Source organism: Doryrhamphus excisus, chromosome 13 (genome assembly GCF_030265055.1).
Source record: "Doryrhamphus excisus isolate RoL2022-K1 chromosome 13, RoL_Dexc_1.0, whole genome shotgun sequence".
Classification (NCBI taxonomy): Eukaryota; Metazoa; Chordata; class Actinopteri; order Syngnathiformes; family Syngnathidae; genus Doryrhamphus; species Doryrhamphus excisus.
The window spans coordinates 5,056,222-5,066,234 of NC_080478.1; the positions used below are offsets into that span (position 1 = coordinate 5,056,222).

Consider the following 10,013-nt stretch of genomic DNA (forward strand, 5'->3'; position numbering starts at 1 on the left):
GTATAAAATGTCAGCTGGTGGTCCAAATAAAGTTGAGAATCATATATCAAGAAACCAAAACATATTGAGGTTATGTAAATGCAAACTTAATCCTAAAATCCATCCATTTTCATAAATAAACTTGATTTATTGATTCAATGTATTCAAACTGTAGGAAACTTCATCTCCCAGAATTCCATTATGAGTTTTGCTGCCCCCTGTTGGTCACCGATAGATGTGACGTTTGTAACTTGTTTGCTGTCAAGAGAAGATAGTTATGTTTTTATCGTTGCTGGAAATGTGAATAAATCAAGCGCATATATTGGGTGTATTTCTGCCAATAATGTACTTTTATTGTATTCTGTCGAAATGTACGCGCTTTCATGACGTTTCTCTTTAAATAACTGCTATTTGGGGGCGGGAAAGATGGACACAGGGACACACGGATGTTTTCAAACGGCGTCATGACGTCACACGTCTTCCTGTCTCCACCCGTCGGCAGCCATGATGGTGGGTTCGCCTCTTTTCTCTCCTCTTTTGCTCTTCTGGGCGGCTCGCTGGGCCACCGAGGGCCTGCGGGGTCTCGGCGGTCGCTACGGGTTTCAGGTTGTCCACTTCCGATGTGTGAGCTGCTCAAATGACGACTGCGTGTGCTCTTTGTGTGTCCGCAGCAGGAAGGACTGGACGACGGACCAGACTTCCTCTCCGAGGAGGACCGTGGAGTGAGTGCTCCCTTTTTCCACTTCTTCTTATGTCACGCCTGTGTGACGTCCACCGCCGCGGATGGCGGAACAAGCTTGCTAGCTGGCTAGCTAGCTAGCTGGCTAGCTAGCTTCGGCTTCGACGGTTGCGTTAGCCGAATGCTAGCTGTACGTTAACTGCCGTTTTAGTGGAACTGGTTCTCCCGGCTGCTCACGTGACCGTCACGTGACATTCGTGTTCACCTGTTAGCCTGTTAGCTTAGCTGAATTAGCATATTAAGATTCCTAATCGGCTTTCGCTGTTCAGTCTGTGTCGCTCATCTTAGAGGAGAGCATCTGTGTTGCTGGTTGAGCTCTTGTAGAACCAGCTGACCCATATGGATCACCCGGATGTTGAAGGAGATGTTTGTGCGTGTATCTATCTAGCCGAGGGCAGTCAACGTGGACCTTCAGACGGACGCCACCCTGCAGGTGGATATCTCCGACGCCCTCAGCGAGCGAGACAAGGTCAAGTTCACGGTGCACACCAAGGTGAGACGCTGCGGCCATTTCCTGTTCGGGGGCGTCCGACCACTGACGCGTGCGCTCGTGTCCGCAGAGCACGCTGCCCAACTTCAAGCAGAACGAGTTCTCGGTGGTCCGCCAGCATGAAGAGTTCATTTGGCTGCATGACTCCTTTGTGGAGAACGAAGACTACGCTGGCTACATCGTGAGCGACACACACACGCCGAGCTCTGGTTTTCTTGTCCTCTTCCTGTCAGCTGACAAATGTCGTCGCCATCCAGATCCCGCCGGCACCCCCCAGGCCGGACTTTGACGCCTCCAGAGAGAAGCTGCAGAAGCTGGGGGAGGGCGAGGGATCCATGACCAAGGAGGAGTTCACCAAGATGAAGCAGGAGCTGGAGGCGTGAGTCTGCACACACACGCACAAACACACGTACGCGCCACCTCTGATCTGGCCTCACTTCCTGTCACGTGACCCCCCGCCCCTCCTCAGCGAGTACCTGGCCATCTTTAAAAAGACGGTGGCCATGCATGAGGTCTTCTTGTGTAGAGTGGCGGCACATCCCATCCTGAGGAAGGACCTCAACTTCCACGTCTTCCTGGAGTACAACCAGGACGTGAGTGACTCTGCCGACTTGGCGCTCCAGCTGTCCTTTCCAGTGATCTTCATCAGCTCTTTGTTGTGACCGCCGCAGCTGAGCGTACGGGGCAAGAACAAGAAGGAGAAGTTGGAGGATTTCTTCAAGAACGTGGTCAAGTCCGCTGACGGCGTCCTGGTGGCGGGCGTTAAGGTGACACACAACCGAGGCGTTGCCGTAGCCGCCGTCCCCGTTTGTCTCTGACGCGCGTGTGTCCTCAGGACGTGGACGACTTCTTCGAGCACGAGAAGACATTCCTGTTGGAGTATCACAACCGTGTGAAGGACGCCTCGGCCAAATCGGACCGGATGATCCGCTCTCACAAGAGTAAGATGGCTCACGCTGATGGACGGGCGGCATGACCTCATGATGTTTGACAGCGTGGTGATGTCTTCAGATGCTGCCGACGACATCAACAGAATCGCGTCGTCGCTCTACGCGTTGGGGACGCAGGACTCCACCGACCTGTGCAAGTGAGGAGGGCCGCCGCCCGCCGCGTGCTCACGGTGCGCAAACGCGGTGTTGACTTGTCCTCTGGTGTTTCAGGTTCTTCCTCAAAGTGTCTGAGCTCTTTGAAAAGACCAGGGTGAGTCACGTGGTCACATGACGAGCGCGTGAGTCGCCGGTCCGCTGACTCGTGTGTCCCTCCGTAGAAAATTGAAGCTCGGGTCGCGGCCGACGAAGACTTGAAGCTGGCCGACCTGTTGAAATATTACCTGAGGGAGTCGCAGGCTGCAAAGGTCTCTCCGATCAGGCCTCGCCGCTTTGGCTGCGCTCTCGTCACCTGATCGAGTCACCGTGTCTCGCCCCTCCCCTTCCTGCAGGACCTGCTGTACCGCAGGAGTCGAGCGCTGCTGGACTACGAGAACGCCAACAAGGCTCTGGACAAGGCTCGTGCCAAGAACCGTGACGTCCTGCAGGCCGAGAGCAGCCAGCAGCTGTGCTGCCACAAGTTCGACAAGATCTCCGACTCGGCCAAGCAAGGTCAGGGCCGCAGTCGCCTAAATCCCTGGGGGGGGGCGACCTTCATCTCAACCCTTATGACCTTCTTTCCCGAGCAGAGCTCATTGACTTCAAAACGAGGCGAGTGGCGGCATTCAGGAAGAACCTGGTGGAGCTGGCAGAGTTGGAGCTCAAACACGCCAAGGTAGGCACCGCCCCCCTCTCGGTAACACTTGTGATGTCACAGTGGGACTGTTCATCCGCAGGGGAACCTCCAGCTGCTGCAGAGCTGCCTGGGTGTGTTGAAGGGTAACACTTAACCACGCCCCCATCTTTGCCGGACATGCCCCCTTCGGGGCATCGCCAGACGGATGACAGAATGCCGCCAGAAAGCTGAGGAAGAAGGAACAGGAAGTCGGTCATCTTCATCACTTAACCACACGCTACCCCGAAACCCCCCCCACCCCTTCCCGCCTCGCTCTGCTGGTTCTGGTCTTAATGAGATTTGGACCTTTTATGGTCTAATCTGGATCAGTCTGCTTCATCTTCTCCTGTCTTACTTTGGCGGGGTTCTTCTGTGTCGGTGAACTTCCTGTGCCGCTGCTGCGTGGATGTTCAGAGTCCAATTCTGGCTCCTAATGTCACATAAAGAAAGAATGCCTTGTACAGCTTTGTATTGGTTCACCAATGGCCGCTGATCGTCATCTTCGTCCTTTTCCTCGCTAATTGTATCTTGTTTCTGTTCAAAGACGTTTTGTTGAAGGAGCCTCAGTCTCTGCCTTAATGTCACTTGTTGATTTTTGTTCTTTTTCACTGTAAGGAATGTTTCACTCATGTGACCAAAGCTTCCATCCCTGCCGAGATGGCAATCGAGTGTAGAAAAAGTCAATAAACGAGCTGATTTGTTTTCACAATAAAACTTCTTCTTTAAAAAAAAGAACGTTTCCCGGGACAACGATCCATACATCTATTTTCTATGCCACTGTGCTGGAGCCTATCTTGGCTGAATTTGGGCGAGACTGGACTGGTTGCCAGTCCATTGCAGGGCATGTAGAGACAAAAGAATCATTAATGCTTGCATATGTCATATACATGTCATATCTAACATGCATGATTTTGGAATGTGGGAGCAAACCGGAGAAAACACGCTTACACACCGGGAGAACATGCAAACTCCTCACAATGGGAGATTCGAAACCGGTTCTTCCAGATCTCCTGGTTTCTTAGCCGACATGCTCACTCCGTGGCAGCAGGTGGCAGCCGAGAGCCCCTACCGGAAGTCCACAATTACACGAAAAGACAGCTCATTGTCAAAAAATACATCAAAACACACATTTGCTTTTTTTTTGTTTATCCCCTACCATGGTAAATTGTAATGCTATCACAATTAACATGGGACAGACTTATTACTATATTGTCAATACTATTTCATGGCTGTTACCAAACTCGAGATAGTCAGTCCAAACGTGTCCTTGTAGTTAATCGAACTTCCTGTCACTGGGAAAATTAAACAACGTCGTTCTGCTTCTAACTGATGCATACATGTTACAATCATACTGGTAAATACCTAGATTCAATAAAATGACGTATGTGGAGTCGGTATTTCAACTTTGCGGTTTATTTCACGCCGTATTAAGCCATTATTGTGAAGGCGTAACCGGAAGCAATCATGTGACATCTACTAGCCTAACAGCAGCGATTTAATGAGACGCTAACTCGACTGGTTTCCACTTTCACGTTGCTCCCGCAGTTCGAGTTAAAATGAGTTCCATTGGGACCGGGGTGAGTGCTTATCTCAGCGAGGCTTTTGGCCAAGAATGAGACTGTCTGGTATTACTTGATCTATTCGAAAATTGTCTGTAAAAAGTCGAAATGACGTTAATTCACAACAGCTAATAGCTAGCTAGCAGTTAGCTTGCTGAGTCACAATGAGGCCGTGATGCTAACCAGAAACCGAAAGCTATTTTATCGTATATATTATAAATTGCTAAGTATTTTAAACTATTTTAAAGTATATAAATTATCTGTGATATTTTATTGGTTGACATTGACTGCATTGCAGGCAGAATGGGTTCAGTTTTCACTGAATGCCTCATACACCGATTGTCACCTACCTTTTTGAGCCTATGATTCCTGGCCTCGGCCGTGAACTTAGACAAGATATTGTTGATGGACGTCGGATGTATTGTGTGGTTTATTTGATCACCAGACAATCATTAAAATATCGGCGCAATTCATAGACTCCGTAGACTCATGGCTTGTGAGGCACTTTATATTAATACATGTTGCTCAAAATCCGCCATCTTGGCAATCAAATGCATGTATTTATTCGGCAGAGCATACAATTATCTAGTATTTGACTTGTTTATGAATTAAGCTCTTGACAGTGCTGTCTGTGTAATTCAAGATTGTTAAAAAAAAAAAAAACCCTTTTCTTCTGGGCAATGAAGGCAACACCTTCCAGCTCACGGCTGACACCTTCAGGATGCATCGGTACTGCAAGTACTGCTCCTGTGTGACATTTTTATGTATTTTCTTGTTCCATTAGCAAGAATAATGAGACAGATAATAAGCGATTATCACGGTGGCCTCATCTTTGATTTTTGCCCTGAATTTGTACAGGAAATGTGCAGCTATTTTCACTTGTGAGGTTAAAAACGATTGCAATCAGAAAATATATTCGTCATACAGTTCAACCGTGCCTAACATTAAAAATATGCATTGCATAAATATAAATGTATTATTAGGAAGTTTAAAACAGCGATGGACCGGCTAAGTCTAAAAGATCTACTGGTCCATCGCGATCGTTGGGATGATTTTTATTATATATATGATTGATTGACTTCCTGTCCATGTGTCTTCTAGTACGACCTATCAGCATCCACCTTCTCTCCTGACGGTCGAGTGTTTCAAGTGGAATACGCCATCAAGGCTGTGGAAAACAGTAGGTTGGTTGTCAGTACGAGCGTTCCAACTCGTTTCTCATGTCATATGTTTGATTGCACCCGCTTTACTTTGTGTGTGTGTGCGTGTGTGTGTGTGCTTGTGTGAGTCCAGCACAGCTATCGGAATCCGCTGTAAAGATGGTGTGGTGTTTGGCGTGGAGAAGCTAGTGTTGTCCAAACTGTACGAGGAGGGCTCCAACAAACGCATCTTCAACATTGACAGACATGTCGGCATGGTAACCACATACTATACTTTTGTTGTGGGGGGGGGGGGGGAGGGGAGGAGCAATCGCCATTTAAATTGCTGACTCATGCTTGTTGATGTGGAGGTCAGAGGGGCAGGTGAGGCACATAATGGAGCATACATAAAATAATTATAAAAATATTGTTGATTTGTTTTGTATGAGTCAATGCAAAGCAAGTAAACAAAGATGGGAAACTAGTCGACTGAAGATAGGTTTGGTAGGGGAAGGGTCAAACACACTGGCATCTGGCTAAGCCTTTGTCAAGCTCAATATGAGATGCGTCATTTGTTGGTAATCCTACACGGGACAGCAGATATATAATATTTCCCGCTGCATTCCCATCGTTTTTTGTGATTGGCTTTGAAAGCCGTTTATTGGCTTACACCGATGACGTGCTTTTTAAATACAGTAAACCTCGGATATATCGGATTCAATTGTTCCCACTGGTTTTGCCCGATATAAGCGAAATCCGTTATATGCGTATACTGGAAAATGTCCGTTTTACGCATATATGGGATTTATATCCGGTATATGCGTAAATGGGATTTTATCCGTTATAAAAAGGCACTTCCTTGACTATGTTTCCAATGTACCTGGACGCGCAGGCAACGCTGCAAACGCTGCAAATGACGTCGTATAGCGTCCTGTCGCGATTCGGCGAATCGGAGCGCCACGATGCGGCCATCCGATATATGCGAGGGAAATTTAATGGAAATGCATTGGAACGGGACTGGAGATTTTGTCCGAAATAGGCGAAATCCGTTATAAAAAAATCCGATATATGCAATGAATTTTTATTGGAAATGCATTACAGAAAAATCGTTTCTTTTTTATCTGTCCGTTGTGAGCGAATTTCCGATATATCCGAGTCTGATATATCCGAGGTTTACTGTAGAAATCAGATGATTTTGATTGGAGTATCCCTACCTGCAACACTTTCTTTTTCTTCACCAAAACATTCACAGCAGGGTGCAATCCCAAACACCAGAATTCAGAACATCAACATTACATTAACATGTTATTAACACTTTATTGAAATACACACAGAAGCGTCAGCAATACAAACAACAGTCTGTGATCAGACCTCTGCAACAAAATATCAAGAGCTTTTCCTGGAGTGGTGTAGGACGTATGTAACATCTAACCTTGGTTAGTCCGTTCCAGAAGGTCTGACGCAAACCGAAACATAAACAAAAAGTAGTTTTACTGTTAAACTTGAACATGCAGGAAGCATTTCAGTGCAAACTGAGATGTGTATTAATAACATGACAAGAAGCGTACCATTTTGTACACTAACTGGAAATGTAACCGGGGTTTACCCTCATCGAGTTTGCCAGTGCGATTCATATAGAAATTAAAAGGTACGACCACAAATGATTTTCAATTTATAAAAATAATACAGGGAAGAAAAGGCTTTAATCAAAGTAAATCATCATTAATGAGAAACCTGTATTAACATTAAGTCTGTGCCTTACCAGTCCTAAACCTCACCACGCGTCACTGGTCATGCTTGATTGACATAACAGCACAACAATGTTTTGCCCTCCCCCTCCCCAGGCAGTGGCAGGTCTCCTGGCGGACGCTCGCTCGTTAGCGGAAGTCGCCCGACAGGAAGCGTCTAACTTCAGGTCCAACTATGGACACGACATTCCTCTCAAGGTAAAGCGTCCATTGTAGTCCAGTCATGACACAAGGCGCTAATGCTGCTTCCTGTTGTCACAGCACCTGTCGGAGCGCGTGGCCATGTACGTGCACGCCTACACCTTGTACAGCGCCGTGCGACCGTTTGGCTGCAGGTGAGACTTCCTGTCAAAACCGTACATTGTAGCTGGGGATGACTGTTCTTGTCCGCAGCTTCATCCTGGGATCTTACGACAAAGATGACGGCCCGCAGCTCTACATGGTGGACCCCTCTGGCGTCTCCTACGTGAGTGTTCAACGTGCTGGTCGCCAATGACCCGCCTGACTGTACAGAGCGTTTTCCCGATGGAACATGCGAGCACACACTAGGAGTGATGATGCTGAGAAGGTTTCGCTAAGCAAGCTGATGTCACGTGATGTAACCCTTTCTCTTGGCTGTCTGACCAAAGTGTGCATGCTCATGAGTGGCGCTCGCCATTTACAGACGTGCGTTTACCAACAAGAGGTATGATGACTCGGACCTCGTTTTGACGCGTGTTCGTCGACTGTCTGTTTTAGGGCTACTGGGGGTGTGCGATTGGAAAAGCCAAACAAGCTGCCAAGACAGAAATTGAAAAATTGCAGGTGACTTGACAAGGTGTGTGCTACGTGACTTGATGTGATGTCATGTGACACAATGTGTGTGTGTGTGTGTGTTGCAGATGAGAGAGATGACATGCAGAGAGCTGGTCAAAGAGGTCGCCAAAATGTGAGTTTGTGCTTAAATGAAGTGAACAGTGTTGTAAAACATCCATGTCTGAGCTTTGGGTTATAGCCCACAGTCAATTATTGTAATATCTTAAACCAGAGGTGGGCAAACTACGGCCCGGGGGCCACATCCGGCCCGCCAAGTGTTTGAATACGGCCCGCCCAATCTTTCAAAAGTATTTAATTTAAACTCAACGTACAACCTGGCATCATGGCCTGAGCCAACCTTTTGATGGTTGTATCAATTTCGTTGTTTGACATGGTCTGTTGTTTACAAAGTGCTCCTGAAAAAAGAGACACAAGCACATAATAATAATAAAAATTAAAATAATTATTATATTATTATTATAACTATTATGATTATATTTATTATATTAATGCTAATTATTATATTAATTATATATAATAATATTGTTCTATTTGCATATTTTACATAATAATATAATAATTAGTATTTTAATTTTATTTTAATTATTATAATTTATTATTTTTAAAATATTTAAATATAAATTAATAAATAATAATAGCAGATTGCATGACAATTTTACAGATACAATAATACCAGGTGGACTGTTACGTGTAAAATATATAGTCTGCCCCCCCCCCCCCCCCCCCCGGAAATTTTGTTATATCAATGCGGCCCGCGAGTCAAAAAGTTTGCCCACCCCTGTCTTAAACTATAGTTTCATAAAATGTCACTAATAATCCATTCCATTCCGTTTACACTATGCCAAGGGCAACAATAAAAGGATAGACCATGGCCCACGAGTTGGCCCATGTTTATCGCATGTTCTTCCTCACCAGCGTTTACTTTTTACTCTAGCACAGTCAACAATGTGCTGCATGTGTAGTGCTTCCTGTCATGTGACCACGTGACCTTGTGCTTTCAGAATATACATCGTCCATGACGAGGTGAAGGACAAAGCGTTTGAGTTGGAGCTCAGCTGGGTGGGAGAAAGTAAGAATACGACATCAGCACATTCTCACAGGCCCATGTGGCGAGTGGCAGGAGGCGGGGCTTAGTGACTGGACTCTGTGATGCCATTTCCTTGTGGTTCACCGACCACTCCCACTGTTGTATGTTATGGTTGCCGTGGTGACGCAGCACTCCTTTCTCTCTCTGTCTCCCGTCAGTCACAAATGGACGGCATGTGCTCGTGCCCAAAGACATCAGAGAGGAAGCAGAAAAATACGCCAAGGTGACATGCTCACAAACACACACTTTGTATCTCACACTTGTGTAACGTATCACGTCTTTCAGGACGCACTTGAAGAGGAGGACGACTCTGATGAGGACAACATGTGAAGATATTTTTTTTTTCTTACATTTTAATGTTTGTTTTGCTTTTGAAAATAAAAAAAAAAGTTGTTTCCAGTCTTCTACTCCAGTCAGTGACTCCATGACCTGAACATTGTGGAGCTCCAAGAGTGACCTCTGTGGGGCCTGTGAGAATTCCACTTACAGCACATAAATGACCATATATGGCCTCCACGGTCACGATGTTCCTGTTACGTAAAGGCTCCATTTGTGTGCTGAAAGTGAGTCGAGGGGTCTGTCGTGAAGGCGATTTGCCTACTTGACGTCACGCAATCATTTCCAAACGTGGGAGAATAGCCCGGTTTATGTCAGCAGCGACCATGCGACCATTTGAAGCCAAAATACGATATCGG

General features: G+C 46.4%; 2 protein-coding genes and 1 non-coding gene across 4 annotated transcripts; all 3 read left to right on the forward strand.

The window, feature by feature from the left end:
• The first annotated feature begins 378 nt into the window (after nucleotides 1–378).
• Nucleotides 379–3,683, forward strand: LOC131140560 (sorting nexin-6). Of its 2 annotated transcripts, none has more exons than XM_058091099.1 (14): nucleotides 379–489; nucleotides 651–701; nucleotides 1,107–1,211; nucleotides 1,279–1,389; nucleotides 1,466–1,587; nucleotides 1,678–1,801; nucleotides 1,880–1,975; nucleotides 2,044–2,149; nucleotides 2,220–2,295; nucleotides 2,369–2,408; nucleotides 2,476–2,562; nucleotides 2,647–2,806; nucleotides 2,884–2,969; nucleotides 3,031–3,683. In XM_058091099.1, the coding sequence occupies exons 1-14, from the start codon at nucleotides 484–486 to the stop codon at nucleotides 3,082–3,084; spliced, it is 1,224 nt and encodes a 407-aa protein (XP_057947082.1). In that variant the 5' UTR covers nucleotides 379–483; the 3' UTR covers nucleotides 3,085–3,683. The 2 variants fall into 2 exon arrangements, with proteins under 2 accessions (XP_057947082.1, XP_057947083.1); XM_058091100.1 differs by having other exon boundaries at nucleotides 411–489; nucleotides 654–701.
• Nucleotides 3,684–4,399: 716 nt separating this feature from the next.
• Nucleotides 4,400–9,717, forward strand: LOC131140226 (proteasome subunit alpha type-3). The gene is made up of 11 exons (XM_058090452.1): nucleotides 4,400–4,546; nucleotides 5,630–5,712; nucleotides 5,822–5,945; nucleotides 7,512–7,613; nucleotides 7,677–7,750; nucleotides 7,809–7,881; nucleotides 8,154–8,219; nucleotides 8,297–8,343; nucleotides 9,233–9,300; nucleotides 9,477–9,541; nucleotides 9,604–9,717. The coding sequence occupies exons 1-11, from the start codon at nucleotides 4,526–4,528 to the stop codon at nucleotides 9,646–9,648; spliced, it is 768 nt and encodes a 255-aa protein (XP_057946435.1). The 5' UTR covers nucleotides 4,400–4,525; the 3' UTR covers nucleotides 9,649–9,717.
• LOC131142583 (small nucleolar RNA SNORD53/SNORD92) lies at nucleotides 7,962–8,042 on the forward strand. Its single transcript, XR_009132655.1, has one exon. It is a non-coding gene; the product is annotated as a small nucleolar RNA SNORD53/SNORD92 (small nucleolar RNA).
• Nucleotides 9,718–10,013: the final 296 nt, after the last annotated feature.